At 42.3% G+C, this 22,882-nt stretch overlaps 1 protein-coding gene across 4 annotated transcripts in view; it reads left to right on the top strand.

The window, feature by feature from the left end:
• Positions 1-22,882, top strand: part of Cmss1 (cms1 ribosomal small subunit homolog) — a 302,226-nt gene that overhangs the window by 271,527 nt on the left and 7,817 nt on the right. For all 4 annotated transcript variants that reach the window (XM_031364152.1, XM_031364154.1, XM_031364151.1 and 1 more), the window contains 5 exons: positions 1,585-1,664; positions 14,722-14,796; positions 16,396-16,525; positions 20,491-20,550; positions 22,015-22,117. In XM_031364152.1, the coding sequence (XP_031220012.1) occupies positions 1,620-1,664; positions 14,722-14,796; positions 16,396-16,525; positions 20,491-20,550; positions 22,015-22,117 (413 nt within the window). In that variant the 5' untranslated portion in view covers positions 1,585-1,619. The remainder of the gene's footprint in view (positions 1-1,584; positions 1,665-14,721; positions 14,797-16,395; positions 16,526-20,490; positions 20,551-22,014; positions 22,118-22,882) is intronic.

Here is a 22,882-nt window from a genome sequence, read left to right as displayed (position 1 = left end):
AAAAAAAAAAAAAAAAAACTTTCCTCCCTGAGTTGGTTTGGTCAGCATTTTATTATAATTGAAAGCTAACAGCTCTCTATCTGATACTTGTGGGACCAATCTAGCATTCCTCATTACCAATATTTGTATGTTCTGTCTTCTAGCCCTTTGAACTTGCTGGTACTGTTATATTTGACTTAATCTTACGAACAACATATAGTTATGTCATTTTTTAAATCCATTCTACTAGTCTTTCTCTTTGAATTGGTATGTTTACACCATTCGCTTTTTTAAAGATCCTTTTTCTTTCCTTTCTGAGTGTTTATGTGTGTATATGCATATGTGTGCCAGTGCTCTCAGAGGACAGAAGAGGGCATCGGGTCTCCCGGGGCAAGAGTTACAGATGGCAGCAAGCCACTGAGTGTGCGTGCTGAGAACTGAACTCAGGGCCTCTGCAAGAAGAGCAGGTGCTGTTAATAGCTGAGTAGTCTCTTCAGGCCTCACACCACTCATTTGTAATATAATGATTGATATGTGAGAGTGTCAATCGGATGTTTTATTTGTTTCTTTTGGGCTTCCTGTTCCTCTCACCTGTTTTCGATGGGTATTTGATGATCCCGCTTTGTTCTCTCTTTACTTCACTGTGTATCTGTACATGCCCTTCAGAATGATTAGTATAGAGAGGTATGACCCTACTACTGCTCAGCTGTGTGGAAAATGCTAGCTCTATTTTGCATCCTAACTTTTAAAAGTATGAATTAATAGGAAACTGCTGACTCCCCACTAGTCTCCCTCCAGTATCATCCTAGTGGGGTGGGAAAAACAACTCTTTTACAACATGGGAATTTAGAAGTGAAGGCTCCCAAGGTGTGTCTATTGGTGCTGCAGAAGTAGATGAAGAACCCATCTCTGGGGGGAACTCCTGGCTCCCTCCCTGCTCATCTCTGAAAATACCCCTGTGGTAGGTGGAAAAGAATTTAAGACATTTTTACAGCCTGCCTAGGTTAGAGTCTAGGTCTTTGGTGATAGGGATGGGGACATTTTTCTGTAGCATTTAGTTTAGCTTGAGTACAGTGGTTATTGTATAAAAGCTTTCATTCCTTCAAAGCCTATCCTCTAGAGGGTAGGGGCTAGTTGTACCAATCAAGCACACACCCCAGAGTTTCCTTTCAAAAACTAAGACCCAGTGTCTAGATGTTGCATCATTTCTCACCACCACCACCAGAAACAAGGTCTCTCTTTGTAGTCCTGGCTGTCCTGGAGCTCACCCTGTAGTGTAGACCAAGGTAGCCTTGAACTCATAGAGGTCCTTCTTCCTCTGCCTCCTAAATGCTGAGATTAAATGTGTGCACCCTCTACCCCTACCCCATCCTTTGTTGAGCCATTTCCTAATCACACCATAGGGGACATTTCGAAACCAAACTGTAACACATAATTAAATATTTCCTAATGTTAGGTGATCCTTATTTTTTTCAGATTCCAAACAAGACTGGCATCTGAATACTTCAATTTTGAAGCCAAGAGATTAAACCTCTGAACCAGTCCTACCAAGGTTGCATTGAACGAGAGTGGCACTCTAAGTCTGAACTTTGTATCTCCTTTCAGAGCTGTCAGGTGGTGAGGAAGGAGGAGACACAGAGATGACGCAGCAGGACACAGTTCCGGTTCCTGAGAAAACCCAACAGGTAAGGGTTGCTATGAGCATCCCAGCTCTTGGTTGAAGTCAACCTACAGCCATTCCACAGCATTTTCTTGACCCTAACATCAGCTGTTGCAATTGAGGAAGCTTTCTCTTTCTTTGCCCATGAAAAGATCCTAACTATAAACCAGAGGCTTGTTTTCTGTTTGTTTTTTATATTTTAGAAGTAAAAATAAAATGCATTTAAGGGGCTGGAGAGAAGCCTTTGTGGTTAAGAACGCTTGTTCTTGCAGAGGATCTGGTTCAGTTCCCAAAACTCACATGGTAGTTCACGCCATCTGTAAGGCTAGTTCCAGGGGATACAGCTCCCTCTGAACTCCATGGGCAGCAGAGGTGTATGTGGTACACATACAGACATGCAGGCAAGCACTCATACAGACAAAATAAATACAAGAAAACGTAGACAATGTAAACAGTTATGTTGGACTAGGATTTTTTTTTATCACATCCCCATTAAAAATTCAGCCTTGTTCTTCTAATACAACACACAGCATAAGGAGATGGAACATTACCATGCACACAAAAGCAATATTACCGTCCCAGTTGCTATCTCCATGATACTGCTGTGTACAGAGGACCCTTGGAGCCTTGAGACCTGGTCTCCCCTCTCAGACCTGTTTGAACTTCCTGCCATAGATGCCTCCCAGAAAGGTTCCTCATGGACATTAAGGGCTTGGATCTCGTCTCTTTTCTAGACTGCCCATGCAGTCCCTCTGATACATGCTCTTCATTTGATTCTTCCTCTAGAATTCACCCCTACTTTGCTTGGACTAGACCTCACATTTGTTTTACTGAGTCCGTACCTCCAATGTGCCAGTGTGTGTGTTTGTTTGTTTGACTGAGACAGACTTTCTCTGTGTATACCTGGCTGTCCTGGGACTCACTCTATAATCCAGGCTACTCCTGAACTCAGGGGACCACCTGCCTCTGCCCCTGAGTGTTGATGCTGAAGGCATATACCACCATGTGCTACTCTTCATCTGAGCATTTTTTCATACTTAGTTTCCTCTATATGTCTAGAATCTAAAATTCTTCATTCTTGTTAAAAACAAGAAGCAGTCACTTAACACCTGTTTATCCTGTTTCTGTTATCACAGTTTAGATAAATGGGTCTGATATTACATCCTTACTCCAATACCACTCAGGTTGAAGACCTTGAAGCCCACTCATGTGCTTTTGCCTCAGTCCTCTCTGCAAGAGCTCAGTGCATTGCAACTGGCTTCCTCAGTTTCACAAAAAAAAAGTGCTGAGCAAGAATCCTTAACCCCAAAGCCTTTTTTATGACATAAGCTTAGAACTGATGCCTTATTATTTCTGCCGTCTTCTGTTAGTCTACCTTCAAAGGGAAGAATCACCGAGGAGCCAGAAGACACTGCAGGATGATCTGGAATAGGCTTAACTCCAACATTTCAACCTATGAAGCTAAAAGAGAGGCATAGCTGACCACAGTGGTGGAATAAGCATAGGTCATTTTTGTTCTCAACGGGAAGGCAGGAGAATAGACATGAGGAATCATTATTCAGAGGAACAATTTGACAGTGTTCTCTCTTTTTTAATTTTTATTACATTTATTTGCTGTTGTTGGTGGTGGTAGTGGTGGTGGTTGTGGTTGTGAGTGTGTGCACATGCCACAGCATGTAAGTGTGGAGGCCAGAGGATATCTTGCAAATCACTTCTTCCCTGCCTTCATGTGGGCTCTGAGAAGTGAGCTCAGGTGGTCAGGCTGAGTTCCTCAACTAAGTATTGAAGCCCAGGAATAATTCTTCATGCCTTTGTTCTGCTTGGTGTTATTTTTTCACATAAAGTCTTGTATTTACAACTGAGCAATGTTTCTTGTCTGCTTCCTGACCAAAGTCTAAGGATCCCAGGAGCTCTCTTCATATTATCTCCTGACCCCGTTAACCCAAGCTACTAATGCTAGGAGCTATGTGAATCACTGGTGGTTCATCCACAGGTAGTAATGCTAGGAGCTATATGAATCACTGGTAGTTAATGCACAGGTAGAAGCAAAAGTCTTTTCCCCATAAACCCATAAAAGGCTATGTTAGGCCCATGCTGAAACATCAGAGAGACCATATAGACATATGCTTTGGGGGAAAGACAAATCTGTGAAGTATACCCCTAATTTTATTAAGGTATTCTTATGTAACTGAGTAATACATTAAACATAAGTTCTCCTTTACCTCTGGTCTTGTTCTTCGTAGCTTTAAGTGGATAAGTCTAGAGTAAGTTATATTTTTTTCTTCAAAAGTCATACTTTTCATCATATTCACCCTCAGTTTCCTCCAACCTCTCTCATATCCACCTCCTACGTCCCCCCCATCTTTATTTTTATTAAAAATAAAAAAAATAGCCTACTGAGTCCAATTTGTATTGCCTGTATACTCATGGATGTGGATCAGTCCACTACATGGTCATTCCCGCTGGGAACACATCTTAAGAAAAATTCACTCTCCCATCAGAAGCCATCAGCTGTCAAGAGCTCCTCAGTTAGGGGTGGGGGCTCATGAACACATCCTCCAGGTTAGAGTGCTGACCGGCTTAATCTTATGCAGATCTTGTGCAGACAACCACAGTTTGTGTTTCATGAGCACAGCGGTCCCATGTGTCTGGAAGACACTGTTTGACTCTTATCCTCTATAATCTCTGCCTCTTAATAGTCTTCCTGTCCCCTCTTTCATGATGATGGTCCCCAAGCCTTAGGGATAGCGACACCATCGCATTTATGGATGAGCACTCTATAAATACTCATTCTCTGCACTTTGACTGATTGTAAATTTCTGAATTAATCACCCTCTTCTGCATAGAGCTGCTTCTCTGACGAGGTCTGAGAGCTCCACTAACCTGTGATTATTGATATATTAATTTAGGGAACAGTTTGATGCCTTGTCCATTTACTAACATAATAGAACTAGATTCACTCTTGGACTCTGTAAGCTCTACAATTATACCTCTAAGTGGTATGCCATTCCAAGGAACAAGATGAACTGCCACACCGCCTCTTCATTCACCATGTGAACCATCACTGATAATGTCTGTACATCCATGAGGTATATACTTCCTGTCCATCACATACTAGCTGGCTCAGTTGTACCATGGACCGTGGTGGCAACACAGTGCTTGTGTTGCAGTGTCCCATACAGAGAACCTGAAATGCAGCACAATGCCTATGCCATCCACCTCAAGTCACACAGACATTACCTCATCATCTCACATCCAAGATGAGATAGAGAGACCACACTTACATAACTACTTCATTTTGTTATTATTTTAATCTAACTGTGACTATTTTAAACTGTAATTATACACAATTAAAAAAGCAAACAAGAACATCCTGAGTTTGGTACTGCCCTTTAGCCTTTTAGTTTTGAAGGATAGCTTTTTTGGGTGTGGTAATGTGACATGTGTTTTTCTTCAGGGCCCTCTTTGTTTTCCTTCCATGCCATCCTGGATTTTAGAGTGTCTGCTTAGAAATCTTGGGTTGCTTTTCATATGAGTTTGAACCTTTTTATCTCATTGTTCCTTTGATGGTGTTGCTATGCTAATGAGACTATGGAGATGAAGTTCCTTTTCTAGACATAACAGTGAGAGTTCTCAGAAGCCTCCTGTATCTAGATATCCATCTCTTTCCCAAGGTTTAGGGATTTTCCCTTATTCGATCTGTTTTCTATCTGTTTGTCATGACCTCCCTCCTCTATACTGATGACATCCAGGGGACTTTTTTTTTTTCTGTAGTCTTGCATAAATGCCTGCATTCTTCAACATTGCCTTTAACTTCTAACAATCTGTCTTCCACTTGACTCTCCTATTGAGCTTTTCTCTCCCAAGTTTCTGGTGGTTGTTTGTTTGTTTGTTTGTTTGTTTGTTTGTTTGTTTTTTCTTTATTTACATGTAAATTTCTCCATTCCCAGTTTCCCCTCCAAAAAACAAAGAAACAAACAAAAACAACAAAAACAAACCCCTGTTGCCTCCCCCTTCCCCATGCCTGTCACCCCGCCCTCTCCCACTTTCTGGCGCTGGCATTCCCCTACACTGGGGCACAGAACTTTCACAGGGCCGAGGTCCTCTCCTCCTATTGATGATTGAATTTGCAATCCTCTACTATACACATGCTGCCAGAACAATCAGACCCCTCCATGTGCAGTCTTTGGTTGGTGGTTGAGACCCTGGGAGCTCTGAGGGTACTAGTTAGTTCATATTGTTGTTCGTCTTAAGGGGCTGCAAACCCCTCAGCTCCATTGGTCCTTTCTCTAACTCCTTCACTGGGGACCCTGTACTCAGTTCGATGGATGGCTGTGAGCCTCTACATCTGTGTTAGTCAGGTACTGTCAGAGCCTCTCAGGAGATAGCTATATTTAGGCTGGCTTCCCCTTCCTTCAGTCTCTGCTCCATAGTTAATCTCTGCAACTCCTTCCATGGGTATTTGGTTCCCCCTTTTAAGAAGGAATGAAATGTTTCTGGTGATTTTTAAAAATCTCTTTATTGAATTGCTCTTTAAAATCCCACATTATCTTTTTTTATTTCACTAAGATGTTTGTTTGTATGCTTTTTGAATTCATAAATCATCCTTAAAATTATTGTTTGAATTCTTTGTCTAGACTTTCTTCCACTTTGCTACTGGCAGGCCTTAAATCCACTCAGAAAGCTGTTTGTTAGGCCACAGTAGTCATGTCATCTAATCTGGCATGTAGCAAGCAGCAATGGCAGTCAGTAGTCTTATGGGTTTCAGAATCTTAGGGGTCTCCCTGGCCAACAACCAACATGAAGGTAGCCTACCCTTGGCACTGGGACTTTCAATGGACAACCTTTTGGCTTCTGGGAATGACCTTTTCCACCCATGCAGGGTGCCTCCTGTACTTAAACTCTTTAGCCATTGTTTTAATAATGTATTCTGTCCTTCAACCAGCTAAGCCTCAATAGGATTGTCAAGTAAATGGCACTACCATTGTATCTGGTTTTACCTGCCTAGTCATCAAGGAATGGCACTATTTGAGGATTAGGAAGTATGGACTTGCTGGAGGAAGTGTGTCACTTGGGATGGGCCTTGAGGTTTCAAAAGTCCAAATCAGGCCTAGTCTCTGTCTCTCTGTCTCTCTGTCTCTCTGTCTCTCTCTGTCTCTCTGTCTCTCTGTCTCTCTCTCTCTGTCTCTCTCTCTCTCTCTCTCTCTCTCTCTCTCTCTCTCTCTCTCTCTCTCTCTCTCTCTCTCTCTCTCTCTCTCTCTCTCTCTCTCTGCCTCCCTACCTGCTCTACCCACCACCACCCTCACCCCCATCCTCTGCTACCATCCCCTATGGATCAGGATATAGCCTTCAGCTAATGCTCCAGCACTTGCCTGCCTGATGCTGTGCTCCCTACCATGATGATAATGGACTACACCTTGAAACTATAAGCAAGCCCCCAATTAAATGCCTTGATTGTGATGTCTCTTCACAGCAATAGAACAGTGACCAAGACTCTGTTAGCTCTCCTGTGACCAGACTTTGCATGTCTCTGTGATCTTTGTATTGCTATAGCCACTCATTCCTGTTCTGTGCTCCTACTCATACAATCCATGTAACCTACATCTCCAGAGATAAGTGATCTCCTTCATACTGTATGTAGCTTAGCCCTTTTGTTCAATTATCAGAGGGAGCTCAGTGGCCTGAACTGGCCCCAAGACATCCTGCATGGCATTGGTGATAGGGTTTGTAGATGCTACACCACATTGCTATAACTATGCATGCCACCATTATAGGATTTGATTCTGTGCTATCTCAGAAAAAGCTTTTGCCAACAGCCTTTAATCTCACCCTTTCTTGGATAAGCTCTTTTGGTTGTTACTGAGGTGGGGCCAGTCGTGAATTGTACCTGTTGTAATGCTTTCTATACAGCCAGCCTTTGCTTTTCTAGCACTGCATATTGAACGTTGCCCTGTCTGTGCCTGATATTAGAGCTCTGTTGAAACCATTTGCTCTGGTTGTTTTGACATAGCGCCCACATGTAGATTTCTGAACTTCTGGAAACCTCTCACGTAAAAGGACATTGGCAATAGGACCTTCAGATGTTTGCCTGTCCTATAAGGATCTTAACCAGCTCAGAAGCCTCAACATTTTATCACAGCCCCGTATGGCACCTCTGTTATCAAGTTTTCAGAGGATGAAAATTTGGGAAAAAGGGGTATGAGAGATTCCACAAGGCCCGAGAACTGTGGTTTACAGGCATGGGCTGTCAAAGACTTTTTTCTAGTAATTTTGTCAGCCATCCCCATCTTATCAGATGATAGTAATCCCCAGACTTTCACAGTTATGCCGGGCCTTTGCATCTGGTGTGGTTTCATCTGCTATTCTTTTAAATACACCTGTATCTTCTTTTTTAAAAAAAATATTTATTTATTTTATGTCTATGAGTACACTGTAGCTGTCTTCAGACATGCCAGAAGAGGGCATCAGATCTCATTTCAGATGGTTGTGAGCCACCATGTGGTTGCTAGGAATTGAACTCAGAACCTCTGGAAGAGCAGCTAGTGCTCTTAACCGCTGAGCCATCTCTCCAGCCCCACCTATATCTTCTAAACGCTATTCTAAACCTGTGAAATACTCAAAGGTTAGAAGTATGTCCTTGTCTTAGTTACTTTCCTGTTGCTGTGATAAAACACTATGACCAAGGCAACTTATAGAAAAGAATGAGTTTATTGTGGCTTAAGGTTCCAGAGGGTCAGAATCCATGCCTGCTCAGGTAGAGCAGCAAGCAGCCATGGCAGTGTGGGTCTCACCGCTCTCATGGATCGTCTGCTGATTTGGTCCCACTGATGAGGGCAGTGGGAGCAAAGATGACAAGCAGGGGATTCGGAAATCCTGTGAGTACATATGGAGAACGACCACGCCAGAACCAGCTATCAGGAAGCAGACCGACAAGTTTTGTGGGAGTGAGGGTAGTAATATCGAGGATGAGCAGTGGTCATTGGTTGAGGACTTAGAGTATGGAAATGCCTCATTAGCATGGGGAGGCATTTCAGGTATCTCAGTTGATGGCTAAACAGGTACTTATCAGGAGAAAAGAACTTGATCCTGTAATCTAATTGAGGCTATGCAACATTCCTCAGGTAGAGTCATATGTTTAGGGGGTTTGAATTCCTCAGACAAGGTTAGAGAAAAAGAAACCCTGCTAATGAGGGGAGGCCCCCACTGTGTGCCACATGGCAGCTAGAGTAAGATGCTGAGAGCTCACACCTATAAGCACAAAGTAGAGAGAGAGCACTAGGGATGTCAGGAAGCTGTTAAACCTCCAAGCTTGCCTCTAGTGACACTTTCTCCAGCAAGGCCACACCTCCTAGACCAGCTGTTCAAATACCAAGCCTATAGCAGGGGTGAGGGGTGCATTTCATTCAAACCACTACAGTCTTCTATATAATGAAACATTTTTTATAGAAGATAGGCAAGACAACAGAAGAAGGTCCAGGGCCACTATCTCACATGAACTGTGAGCATAACCTCAGGAGACTATTCGGAAGGTCTAGTGTTGACCACTGAAAGTAAATAGAGATTGGCTTGGAATCCAGTAGCTCGGTAAAGTAAAATATATGCCAGCAAAGTCTAAGACATCATGTAAAGGCCCTATCATTTCTCTGTTGTTAAGTCAGAAGAGCAGAGCTGAGCCAAGTGTCATGGAAGGGAAAACTACCTTATTTAGTTTTCGGTAATCCATGGTCATTTTCCAGGCGCTACCTTGTCTTCACAGGCTTTGGGCTGGGTGAATCCTATGTCCTCTCATTCCTCTGTTGCTATAATTTTGTCATAGCTCCCAAGCAGTCTATACTGCTTGATATATGCCATGTATACACACTCACAGTAGATAACTTTATGGAAGAAGATACAATACCAAAAGGAAAGAGATGATAAAAGAAAAAGAAAGGTAAATGTTTCCAGTCCCCTGTGGTGATTAGTCGTCTGGGAAGCCAGCTCTGTCTGCACCTCTGCTTTCATTGCTACCTCATCTGTGTACCACCTGCCCAGGGGGCTCTTTGCCCTGTTTGACTGCCTCCTTTTTCCCTGTGGTGGTCACCTGTGATTTGTGGCTAGAGCTGGCTGTAATTACTGCGGATAGCCATGCACCTCGGGACAAAGTGGAAGGAGCTGCAAGCTGTCTGCTGTCTGGTTCAAACACTGTTGCCTTTCAAACGGCTGGTTACAGGCAAAGTAAGCTCTGGGACATTACAGTGATCTGTAAGGCAGTGGATGTCCGCCTACCTTGTCCTCACCCAAACTTTCCTCAGCTCCCACAAATGCATAATCACCTGCCACCACTTGATCCTCCCTGAGCTCTTGGGGACCCTAAAGGGGAAGTGACCTCTGCGCTGCTCTGTGAGTCCAGCTGATTTCCCGCCACATGGACTCTCCGTACCTCTGCCTCGCAGCTGGATTAGCTCTCCTGACTAAATCAGTGGAGAAAATGCTGTGTACCACCCCGACAGTCACCAGTGATAGAACAATCCAGGGAGCTTCCCTGAAACCCCAGGCTCGGATCTGTTCCTTTGTATTTTACAGTTAATTTTCTTTGTGTGAATTTGTGGAGTCTTCTTTATGTTTATCCTAAATGTCACAATGATACTCTGTAGTGTGCGATTCTCCTGTATTCATATTAACTGTACCATATTTCTCTTTTTTTTAAAGATTTATTTATTCATTATATGTAAGTACACTGTAGCTGTCTTCAGACACACCAGAAGAGGGCGTCAGATCTCATTACAGATGGTTGTGAGCCACCATGTGTTGCTGGGATTTGAACTCAGAACCTCTGGAATAGCAGTCAGTGCTCTTAACCGCTGAACCATCTCTCCAGCCCCAACTGTACCATATTTCTGATGAGCGTTCCAGAGAAGTAAATGTTCTCAGAGGTGTCCTTTCGCCCTAGAAGGATATTCTTGGATTATACTTATTTTGCTCATTGTTTCCATACTATTTGATATTACTTCTTTTCCAGTAATGTTTGCTTGCTCTCAGATTGGTGACTTTATTTAAATGTCTATTTAAAAACCTAGCTCTGTATTGAAGAGTAATCCTCAAAAAAAAAAAAAAAAAAACTTCATTAGAAGATCTAGCATATGAAGTAAGGTTTTGGACTAGTGTAACTATTGGGAGGATGATAATCACAAACTGAATTGTTAAATGCCACCTTCTTGCAGCATTTTTCTTGGCCCATTCATTCTCTTCCAAGCAAGAATTCAGTGGTCTGTTTAGAGCCAGGGATGGTAATATATACCTCCAGTGCGAGCACTGGGGAGGCTGGGAAAGAAGCTCTTGAGTCTGAACCTGCGCTATCTCAATTAGAGGAAAGAGAACAATGCAGGAGCTTGGCATGGCGGTGGGAAACGGTGGTAAGCCCCAGCTCTGTGCTCTCCCCTGCTAGACTTCACCTGCCCAGAGAGCTGCAGCCCATTGTGTTCACAGGAAGGACCAGGGAGAGGGAACAGTAATGGGGTGTTTGCTAGGCTTGCTAGGAGAAGCAGTCTTTGATCGAGTAATATTTGATACTTAAGAAATGGAGAATGTAGTATAAAAGCCGTGTTTAGCCAAGTGCGGCGGTGCACACCTTTAATTCTGGTACTTGAGTAGAGGCAGGAGGGTCCCTGTAAGATTGAGGCCAGCCTGGTCTACGTAGTCCCAAGGCAGCCAGGACTAGATAACAAGAGCCTGTCTTTAAAAGAAAAGTTCCTGTTTATATTTTTGTATATGCTGAATGAACATGATTCTTCAGACTGCATATTGAAGATTACTATAACATTGGGTTGTCATTTATGGGCTACTTAGGTGTCATCCGATGGAAATGACTTCCAGGGCTGCCAAGTGACCTGGTCTAAGTCCACCATGTTGTCTGGCGTCTATGAAGGTAGATAGCCACTATTGCAGGACAGCTGCCCAAATTTAGGAGTTTCTTTTTTTTTTTTTTTTTTTTTTTTTTTTTTTTTTGGTTTTTCGAGACAGTGTTTCTCTGTATAGCCCTGGCTATCCTGGAACTTACTCTGTAGACCAGGCTAGCCTCAAACTCAGAAATCCACCTGTCTCTGCCTCCCAAGTGCTGGGATTAAAGGCGTGCGCCAAGTTTCCAATACTATGGGTTTGGATTTGGATTTCTCCCCAAACCATATCACCCCATAAATGTGGCTTTCTCATACAGCGCACCTTACCACATCCAGCCAAAACATAAGTACTTTGCATTTCCTTTAGAATGATCTAAGCGTCTGAGACCAAAGACCAGATGCAGAGACTTAACTAAGAATTTCCTCAAACACATCAAGATCTTACTGAGTATCTGGCTGGCCTGGAACTTACTGTGCAGATTAGACTCACCTTGAGCCAGGGAGGACCACCACCTATGCCCTCTTCCTCTGTTAATTAAAGGCATGTACCACTATACCTGGCAGGAACATGATTTCCTTGTTTGCGGGGTTTTTTTCTTTCTTTCTTTCTTTCTTTCTTTCTTTCTTTCTTTCTTTCTTTCTTCTTTTTTGGTCTATTTGAGATTCAGAGTTACACTTATTTTTAACTCCAAAATTGAAGAGGCCACACCCTTAATAAGTGAGCTCACTTTTAGATTTAACTTAATTCATGTTTGAATTAATCAGCTTCTAAGCCTAATAATTCGTAGTCGGTACAGTACATTTAACCCTCTTGTAGGCCAGCGGTCCTGAACCGTGAGCCTCACGAGACTCCTTTAAATGACTCTTCACAGGGGTTGCTCAAGAGCATCAGAAAACACATAGTCACATTATGATTCATAACAGCAGGAAAATTACAGTTATGAGGTACCAATGAAATAATTTATGGCTGGAATCCCCACAGTTTGAGGAACTGGATTAGAGGGCTGCAGCAGTAGGAACCCTGAGAACCACTGCTGTGGAAAGGAACTTCATATGCTAAGTAAGAAAACATAAAAGTGCCTGAGCCCGCTTCCCAGGAACCTTGATAGTGGCTAACAAATGCCACATTTGTGTGTTGGTGGGGGAAGGGGCAGTTGTTTTTTTTTCTTTTTTTGAAATAAGGTGTCTCTGTCTCTCTGTGTGTCTCTCTCCCTGAGTGATCTGGAACTTGCCTGTGTACTAACTGTTGGGTCTCAAACCCAGGACAAACATCACTCACTCACTCTGGCTCCTCTCAGCACTTCTCACCCCCCTCTATCCTAAGCCTCTCTCCTCCTCTCTCCTTCTCCAGTCCCAGCCCTATATAACTCAGCCATTTAGGCTACACTGATCTCCCGCACATGTGGCTCTCTTGCTCCGCAGCTCCTCTCTTGCTCTCCCTCCCCTCTCTTCCTCTCACAACCCAGTTAACTTGCTGGCCATGTTCAGTCTGGACCCCTTCCCTCGGCCTGCCTTCTCCCTTATCTCTGCAGGGCAGATATCCATACTTTAGGAGTAGTCATGGCCTCCTCCTTTTCCTTCACACTCTCATTCAGGAACCTCATGGCAGTCTTCCTGCCTCGGCCTCAGGCAGGGCTGGGATTGGAGGCCTGGGTCCTTCATATGCTTTGATGGCTTGACTAATTACATCCAGACCTTTGCTTAGAAGGGAGAGCTGAGTGCTCCCTCCCTTGTTCTATAATTAGATGCTTATGGCCATCTGGCATCTTCTGTGACATATTAGTGGCCTTGGCCCAGTTTCTTAGTGGCATGTACGGACATTAAATTGACATTAATCTACATCCACAAGACAGCTTAACTTTATAAGCGAGACAGTATCTTTATTTTCTTAAGCTACAAGGTAATTAGTCTTTACAGGTTTTTGTTGTTGTTGTTGTTTAAGCTGTAAAGAAGCTAAAGATTAATGATAACCATGTAATTTTAATATCAACCCTTTAGAATCTCAACCTTTTAGTCTAAACACTGTGTCATTGGTCCAGTGCCTTTTTTTTTTTTTTTTTTTTTTTTTTTTTTTTTTTTTTTTTTGGTTTTGGTTTTGGGCTTTATAACCCTGGCTGTTGCTGTTTGAGACAGGGTCTCACTTTGTAGCTCTGGCTGTCCTGGAACTCACTATGTAGACCAAGCTGGTCTCAAATTCACAGAGGTCCTCTGCTTCTGCTTCTTGTGCTGGTGTATGCCACCATGAACGGCTTCAGTCTGCTCTTTTTCTTAGAAAGATTCATTTGTGGTCATTCCGAGCAGAGCAGTAGAGACTTGGTTGCTCTAGCTGGTGGCTGACAATTTAAACAGATATTCTCAACTTGGAATGAATCTAACTTAATACTTCCATTTTACATCTTACTTGGCAAACTGCTTGAAATGTTGCATAAACATCCAGCACAGGAAACATTTTATTTTGCTGCTCATGATTAATACATGTAGAACCTGCACATTCCATTTCATAAATCAAGGCTTTAGTCCAAATTTCCTGCTTTCTTACCTTAAAAAACAAAAGTCGCATTAAAAATAGCATGGAACTATACACGGTTCTCAGGGTTAAGGCCACTGGCAAATCCATCACTCTTGGTGCTATAGTGTGAACCCTGTATTCAGACTGTCATCAGGAGCGTTCATTCTGTAGTCATCTTTAAATGACTACATAGGTACAGCTGGTTTTGTAAAAGTCTAAGTAAATACATCCTACTTGGGATTCTCTGTGCTGTTGAAAGGAGGGAAAGAGAGGGTCCTACAAACAATGCTGCTCAAAAGTGCAGGCTTCTGCATGGGCAGCTCATAGAAAACTTCAGTCGCTCTAGACAGTAACCGCCTTGCCACATCACCATTTAAACACATCTATTTCTGCCCTTGGCCTCCATCTCTAATAATCTGCGCACATCAAGCACACATAGACACTCACTCACTCACACATTTTGATGTCTGTTCAAAGATTTTTTTCAGCCTTACGTCATCTGCACTTTCTGACTTTCTCAAACTCTGTCGCCTCAGCTGCTGCCTAACAGCTCCAGTGGGTTGTACAACATCTCTGTGGAATGTCACCAAGGTACTATGAGGAGGATGTGCACAGCAGAAGGTGCTCTGGGAGTCATGCCACTCACTGACACTTCATCCTGCAAAGATGAAAGCTCTCTCACTTGTATTTCTTCACAGCCCACTGAGTGTTTCTTGACACAAGCAAAGGAGCCAAAAGCAGAGGAATCCCGGAAGACCAGGAAGTGGAAGAAGGTACCAGCAACAGTCTGCTACAGTGCTGTGGCCACATTGGCATTCATGATGGTTTTCTCTATCATCCTTACATGAAGCTATTGCAGTCCCCCAACTTAGTGACTCTGAGTCTGTAAGGTTCAGTGACTCAAGCTCTTTTAACTGACCTAAGGTCACTAGGAATAAGTTTTCTTTGGGGAACTAAAATGAAAGTTTCCTGACTCCCATTTCATGCCTGTGAAACATAGGACAGCTTTCTCACCTGCTGGCTGGGTTCTCACTGAGACATCTAGAAGGAGCTCAGAGCGCCTCCTGAACTCATTCCTCTGCTTTTATCCAAGAAAGTCATTCACCAACCTTGTTTTCTCATTCATTTGGTTTTTTAAACCTTCTGCTCAAGTAATAAGGAAAAGAAATCAGGCACATGAATGCACCATAAGGTCTTTCTAAGTCAGGCACACGAATGCACCATAAGGTCTTTCTAACTCTAATGCAGGCTGTAAGTTAAGGCAGATGCTCACCCCCTTCCTCTGCACACAGAGAAGCCTCTTGCTCCCGTGCAGACTTTCTAGTTAGCTTTTCCCTTCTACCACAGTCGCCTGCCAAGCAGGGTGTGCTGCTGAGGTCACAGGAGAAAAGGCTTGGGATGAGAGAAATGGGGGCCTCAGCCAATTAGCTATTTAACAACAGGCATTCAGAAAGGAGCACACATACTATGGTTTCTTGTCTCACAAATGGCCAAATAGGAAGGTGGGGCGTGCCAGATTGGCTGAGGTTCAGCAGGCCTAGAGAAGTCCTTAACTTCACTTTGACAGTTCACTCCTTAGGTTCTGAAGGTTTGGGGTCAGAGGTCTAGTTACTTTAGTTTGGCTAAAGTCACGCTAACTTACGGCGCTAACCAAGGTGTCACTGATGGGTTAATATCTTGGATGGAACCTTGAGTAGTTCTGACAGTGTTGTAGAAATGAAAACATTGGGGCAGGGGAGTGGGGAGGAATGGTTCTTTCTGGTGGGTCTTTGAAGAAACATTACAAGGAAATTAAGGGAAGTTTATGAGAAAATTGGACTATCTTGCTTCCCTGTATTGCATGAATATAATAAAGTTCTATACAAAGAAGTCCACATCAAAAAGAGATGTGACGTCTGTTCTATTGTGTCTCTGTGAGGCCTAGACCAGGAGAGTTGGTGGGTCAGGTCCACTTGTCAGTGAGCACCCGTGCTCAGCCTGAGGCTGGACAGCTAAGCCAGGCTGTACAAGAAGTTCTCTAAATCCTGCTCCTTCAAGAGTGCAGATCTTATAGGAGTAAAAATGAAATTTCCATAGAACAAGACTTCTAAGACTTTTAACAAAAAAAAAAATTTGTGCTGAATGGAAAATTTTTACTCCTAAAAGATGCAGACCAGACATTAAAAGGAGCCTGCTAGATCATCTCTTCATCTTTCCAACACTCACTATGTCTAAGAAGTATGCAGTGAGGCTTCCCAAGGGGACTTCTTAAAAATTCACATTCATACTCAGCTATCACCAAAAGCTATGTGCCGTTTAAATACCAGAGAAATGAACCTAAAGGCCATTCTAAAGTCTAGCGTTCTGCCTTTTTTTTTCTTCTCTTGTTTTAGAAGAAAATTTCTGATATTCTTGCGAAATCCGAGCCCAAACCAGGGACCCCTGAAGACCTTCAGAAGCTGATCAGGGACCATTACAGCAGCAGTCGTTCTGTGATTGAATTAGAGGAACTGTACCTACCAGGTATAGCCAGGCTTCCATCTTCCTAAGGAACAAACCAGGTTCAGTTTTTCTTAACTATTTTGTACTTAGGTGCTCCACACAGGAAATTTATACCTTTTCCACACTCTTAATCCTCATTCCTCCATCTAGATATTTTTAACTGTTAGTGATTTATTTAATATATTAAAAATGTATTTGCAGAATTGAATACTAAGATTTATGTGTGTACTTTATCTTTTACTGAAAAGATTAACTTGTCAGTACATAATCTTATCAGATGTTTCATGGGGTTAATGTCTCCAATAAAGATAAGATATTAAACTCAAAAAAAGGACATTTCACAGCTTTAAAAAGTATTGGTGTGGATCTTCATTGACTCTTCCTATGAATAAGAACTTTAGCCTTGGTAAGTCTGTTAGGGCAGGTTCTGAATCCCAGAACTCAGGAGACCAACATAGTAGGATCACAAGTTTGAGTCTAGCCTGGACTATAGAGCAAGCATTCTAGCTCCAAAAAATAAAAATAAAAAATCTTTGTTAATTACATATTTTAGTTTCATTGTTGTGGGGTTCCATTTGTAAAATAGTATTCGGGATACATCCCAGACTCTTTGAAGCCAAACTAAATGAACTAGCTAAATGTGGCGATAGAATTCTGCATTTTCCACAAAAGCAGCTAGAGTTTGAGGTCTGTTACCTTACTTAGAATGAGAAGGTACTGCACAAGTAAAGTCACTCCTCTGAGCTTTTAGGTTGTGATGCATCCATAAGGTTCCTTCCTCGACAAGGATAGGAAAAAACAGATGTTATCCTGAGGCCAACCATAAGGAGCTTTGGCACCTCTGTTGCAGATAAGCTGTTTCCAGACTACGGGACACAGCTAGTGCCACGTTGGGAAAAGGTCAACAGTAGCTGACTTTCCATTCCAGCTGTATGCCTTCTAGAAGCCTGAGAAGCTGAAGAGCAGCCTGTTCCCTGCATAGTTACAATTCCTCTGGGCTATTTTTTAAGTGCTCTTTGGGGTTAACAGAGGGAATGCCCCCATCCCCGCCCCATTCTTTTCCAAGACAGTTGCCTTCCGAGGAGCTGGAAGCACGCACTTAGATATAAACGGGACCAGGATTCTAAAGTTGGCTGAGCCCAGGGGGCTGCTCCTCGGGTGTGAGCGCTGTGCCCTGGCTGCTCTAAGCAGGAGCCAGTATGTCATGAAGGCTCTATAGTTTTTACTCAGGCTCGGTTTCCTATTCTGTGATCGCAGAGATCATCAATAAACCTTGAATCCTCTGCAGAATTGCAATGAGCTAAATGAAGGTTCAAAGAAACCCTCAGGATTCAGCTGAGTGCCTTAATAAATCTGGGTTATGTTATTGTGTTAAAGCTCCATAACACAACTAGGTAGGATCATGGACTCATGGATGTTGTGGGGAGGTGGGAGTGGGATAGGGGGTCTGTTAGTAACAGACAGAAAGAACAGGCTTTGTTTACAGCTAAAAGATGACCTCTGTGGTGCATAGTCAATTGAGGCATTTGAGAAGGTTTCAGAGAAAAGGCGCTGGTCACCACATGAAGACCAAGACCAGCCTCCAGGGGTCGGAGCCATGTTAGGTGAAGAGACAGAAACCCCATTCGTTGTTCGGAATCAGTTTTTTAAAAGGGGGTATGAATGTTAAAGTATTGTTCCAAATCAGTTTGTCAAGTGTCTGACTTGATTTTAATTAAGGTTTATGTCTGAAGGTCAGGAACATGTCCTCTTAGTTACTATGAATTGTGCTGTACGCTGCTAACATGTTACACGTGGGGAACTTAATTAGAGATTTCCAGACCAAGGCACTGGCAGCTAATTAACCTCTGTTGTCTTCTGAGAGCTGGTTTGGTTTGGATCAGTGACCCTAAGTAGGCTAGCTGCAACCAGCTCACCCAGCACCACAAGCCCCCTTTCCAGGGACTTAACCCAGGAGAGGCCATTCCTACTCTACCTTGTGTAAAGCTCTCCACAGGAGTCTGATCTTGTCTCAGCTGGGAGAATTAAAAGTTTAAAGGCCTTCAAGGGCTCCCTGCCTCTACAGAGGCAACAACTCTGTAAGTATTACATAATATGAGTTCTGTGTATTGGGTCACAATACAAATGTCAAACTTAGGTTGGTAATGCTTCACTCCCTAACACCCTTATATTTACACAGAAATTTTTTTATAGAAAGAGTTGATAACCATGTTACACACACACACACACACACACACACACACACACATATAGGCACACACACACAGGTATTTGTGTACTCGGAGTTAATATTGTTACATATTCCATAACTCTCACAGAGCAACAAAGGTCCTTTTTCTTTCTTTATTTATTTATTTATTTATTTATTTATTTATTTATTATACATAAGTACACTGTAGCTGACTTCAGACACACCAGAGGAGAGCATTAGATCTCATTATGAGTGGTTGTGAGCCACCATGTGGTTGCTGGGATTTGAACTCAGGACCTTTAGAAGAGCAGTCAGTGCTCTTACCCATTGGGCCATCTCACCAGCCCCCTTTTTCGTTCTTTTTTTTTTTTTAAGATGTATTTATTTTATGTATGTGAGTACACTGTAGCTCTCTTCAGACACACCAGAAGAGGGCATCATATCCCATTACAGATGGTTGTGAGCCACCATGTGGTTGCTGGGAATGAACTCAGGATCTCTGCAAGAGCAATCAGTGCTCTTAATCACTGAGCCATCTCTCCAGCCCTCCGGTCCTTTTTATTCTGGTGTGTTACACTGTATTTTACAGCTAGGGTGAATTGTGTTATATTTTGATGCATTATTCCCATCCTTTCAAAATCTATACTATATTCCCCTTCCCCATAAGCATTTCCTCTAAATAGTCACTATATGTTTTAATAAATGTATTCTTCCATGCCATGTTATATAGTAGGTACATTGTTATTCTTATCTAAATTACATTTGCAGATCCTCTCATTCTGTTTCTTCACATCACCTTGACTTCAGATGTGCCAGATGTGACCTTGTGCACATCTCTGACATCTGAGATGCTACACAGTGCTGCAGCCCTTTTATCTGTCACAAAGCACTCACCCATCTTCTCATATATGGACACCTGTATGGCTTCCCACAACTCAAGATCATAAATATTGCCAAAATTAATCTTTTTGTGTATCCACTTACAGCACACACCAAAAAATTCCTGCCCTTGTTTATCCAGAAAATAAATCAGGGGATCACGGAGTATATAACCTTAATATTATTATTTTCCAAAATAAGTTTCCCAGTTGACAGTTCTTCCTGCAGCTGGCAAATGTTACCATCACCCCGCATTCTCCATAGCTCTTACTGTTGTACACCTTTCTAATATTGGTCATTCTTCTGATGGCTACCTCCCTGCTGTATCAGTTTGTTCCCCTGGATAACTAATGGATCTGAGATTCTCTCAAATATCTCACCACTTCACCTTTCCTTTGCATATTGCCTCTTTTATAGTTTTCAAATGTAATATATTTCATCTATCTGTAAATGATATGCAAAGCTTTTACTTCACTATTCTAGAGTTAAAAGTACCTATCCCAGGGCTGAGCCTCAGTAATCCAGTACACAGTGGCCAGCCCCATATATAGACAAATAACAAAAAATGTGCTCAACAGGTTATATACATGTATTTGTGCACATCTGTATGTAATAATAAAAATAACAAAGAGGCTATCAGTGTAAGAGTCGGGGCATAGGAGGGGTTAGTGGGAGGAAACAGAGGGAATCTGGAGGGAGAAACAAGGGGAAGGGGAGGTAAAGTGATTACATTTTCAATAAAAATGTAAAAATAGAAATAAAATATCCTAAATGAGAAAACAAAGTCTGTTGTTGCTGCTGCTGCTCTTTTAAATGACACTTTAAACACTGAGCCTCCAGGTCGCTCGTGCTTTATGATCTGCTTTGGCTGTATGCTTGCAAACCTCTTAGCAAAGCGTGTTTCTCATATTTCTAGACTCCTGCTTCCTCAAGGCCAATGATTTGACTCACAGTCTCTCTTCATACCTAAAAGAAAGTAAGTAAAGTCTGAGTTTTAAAAGTTATTCAAGCTGGGCAGTGGTGGTGGTGCACGCCTTTAATCCTAGCACTTGGGAGGCAGAGGCAGGCGGATCTCTGAGTTCTAGGCCAGCCTGGTCTACAGAGTGAGTTCCAGGACATTCAGGGCTATACAGAGAAACCCTGTTTTGAAACGCCCCCCCCCCAGAAGAAAATTATTCAGCAGGTGATTATTCTAAAACAGAAAAGGGTTGAAGTCCTGTGCAGGAAGATCAACACTTGTTCAAGGCTACATAAGGAAACTCAAAAACCCAAAATAAGTAAATAAGGTTTGTCTCTAAATTAAAATAGAAAAATTGTACCGCATTTAAAACTAAAAGTTTCTAGCTTAAGTGAACGTGGGTTTAATGCTGTTGTCTTTTTTTTCTCAGTCATGCTCTGTAGCCCAGGATAGCCTCAAACTCAGAATTTCCCTGCCTCGGCTTCTCATGTACTGAGAATATGGGCCACACTACCATGCACATTATTTGTTGTACAGTTTTACTGTTTAAATGTATTCCTGTTTTGTTCTCAGGCCCCATTTGGAATTTATAATATATTAGATGTAGTAGTCTAGGAGTCCAGAGAGTGTCGCCCTAACCTAATGCCTCCTCTGAATAGTCCTTGAGCTTGACCTTGTTATTTGAGTGATCAGTTGAACCACGTGGTCTTTAACAGCTGTGAGAACTTCAGGTTCTGTTTACATGTTCAGAATCCACACCTAGCTATTACAGCCAGTCTGATTTGATCTCTTAATTTGTATTGTGTGCCACTAGAAAAAACTAAATTAATTATTTATACCAAAATATCATCTACTTGTTCCCAGCAATGTAGGGACTTACACAGAGAGATGGGCAGTCTTCTTTCAGCCTTTCAGTGTTATTATGATACCCAGTTCAGGCTCATTAAACATTTCTCAGAATTTCTCAGAATAAACTTCACTAATAAAAACCTAGATTATAATAAAAATAATATCCTGGCATAAAAACTTAAAAATATTCAAATTCTAAGCCTATTTAATAAACATAATACTAAATAGTGAATTTGAGGTATTATTTATTCTCTGCCCCATTTTAGGTCCTGCTGGATATATCTCTTTAAAATTTAGGCTGGGCATGGTGGTTTGTGCCTCTAATCACAGGCAGGTGGATTTCTGTGAGTTCCAAGCCACCTAGAGCTATGCTCTGTCTTAAACAAACAAGCAAAAGAGCTAAACTAAATTAAAATCTAACAATTGAATCAGAATTTTCCTATTGGTCAACATTCTCTTCAAGCATTAAACATGAATTGTATCTGCTTCCTAAAGTCACAGAAAATGTAACAGTCAGTGCTTGTTTTTTTTTTTTAATAGTCTTACGCACTAAGAAATAAACAGTTGGAGAATATCCACCATTGGCAATGCTGTTTTGCTGTGTTCAGAATAGTTTTGTGATCTGTCTTTCAGTCTGTCCTAAGTGGGTAAAACTTCGGAAAACCCACGTTGAGAAGAAGTCGGTCCTAATGCTGATCCTCTGCAGCTCCGCTGTCCGAGCCCTGGAGCTCATCAGGTCAGAAGTCTCCCCAGTTGTGTCTACTGAATGTGTTCTGCAGAACTGATACTTGCCAGCCTGTAAATGCAACGAGTTCTGTGTGCAACGAGTAAAACAGAGCCCGTGCCCTATGAGATTGGCATTCTGTTAGAGACGCAGACAAGCCAGTAGAGCGCATGACAGTATCCTATGTAGTAGTGCATTATATAAAGAAAATTTAGGCATGGGATGAGATAGCCATAGATGGCATTCTTTTAAAGGGGGTGGTATTAGAGCAGAGACTTAAATGAAGTGAAGAGCAGAGCTTCATAGCTTTCATGACCTGAAATCAGAGGTGGACTTCCAGGTGTGCAGCAGTGAGCCGTGAAGTAGGATGCCGTGGGAGGATATGGGGCAGAGTCATATTAGAGGCCCATTTACACTGCCGTGTGGAGAACCACAGTGTACTACTGTGTGCAGGGCAAGGGTAAAAGCAATGAGAGGTCTTGAAGAGAAAACACAGAAAGCAAATGGAACTGTCCAACTCAAAATAACAAGGAAAGGCAGGGTACCAGGGAATGAACTTACCAAACCTATATAAAGGAAGCATCCCTGGATGGAAAAGCTCTTAGATTCAAGTGGGTACCATACTCTCCAGAGAGGACACTCCTGGTGTTGGGAGTGTGCCTGTTTTACTTGGGATCATCTACAAATTTCACAGGTTCCAAGTAAAACTCCAAGAAAATTTGTTCTGTTTAACTATTTTTAAACTTTTACAAAAACATACAACTAAAATGGCCGACG

Source organism: Mastomys coucha, unplaced genomic scaffold, assembly GCF_008632895.1.
Source record: "Mastomys coucha isolate ucsf_1 unplaced genomic scaffold, UCSF_Mcou_1 pScaffold12, whole genome shotgun sequence".
Lineage (NCBI taxonomy): Eukaryota > Metazoa > Chordata > Mammalia > Rodentia > Muridae > Mastomys > Mastomys coucha.
This window is presented reverse-complemented; position numbering and strand designations above follow the sequence as displayed.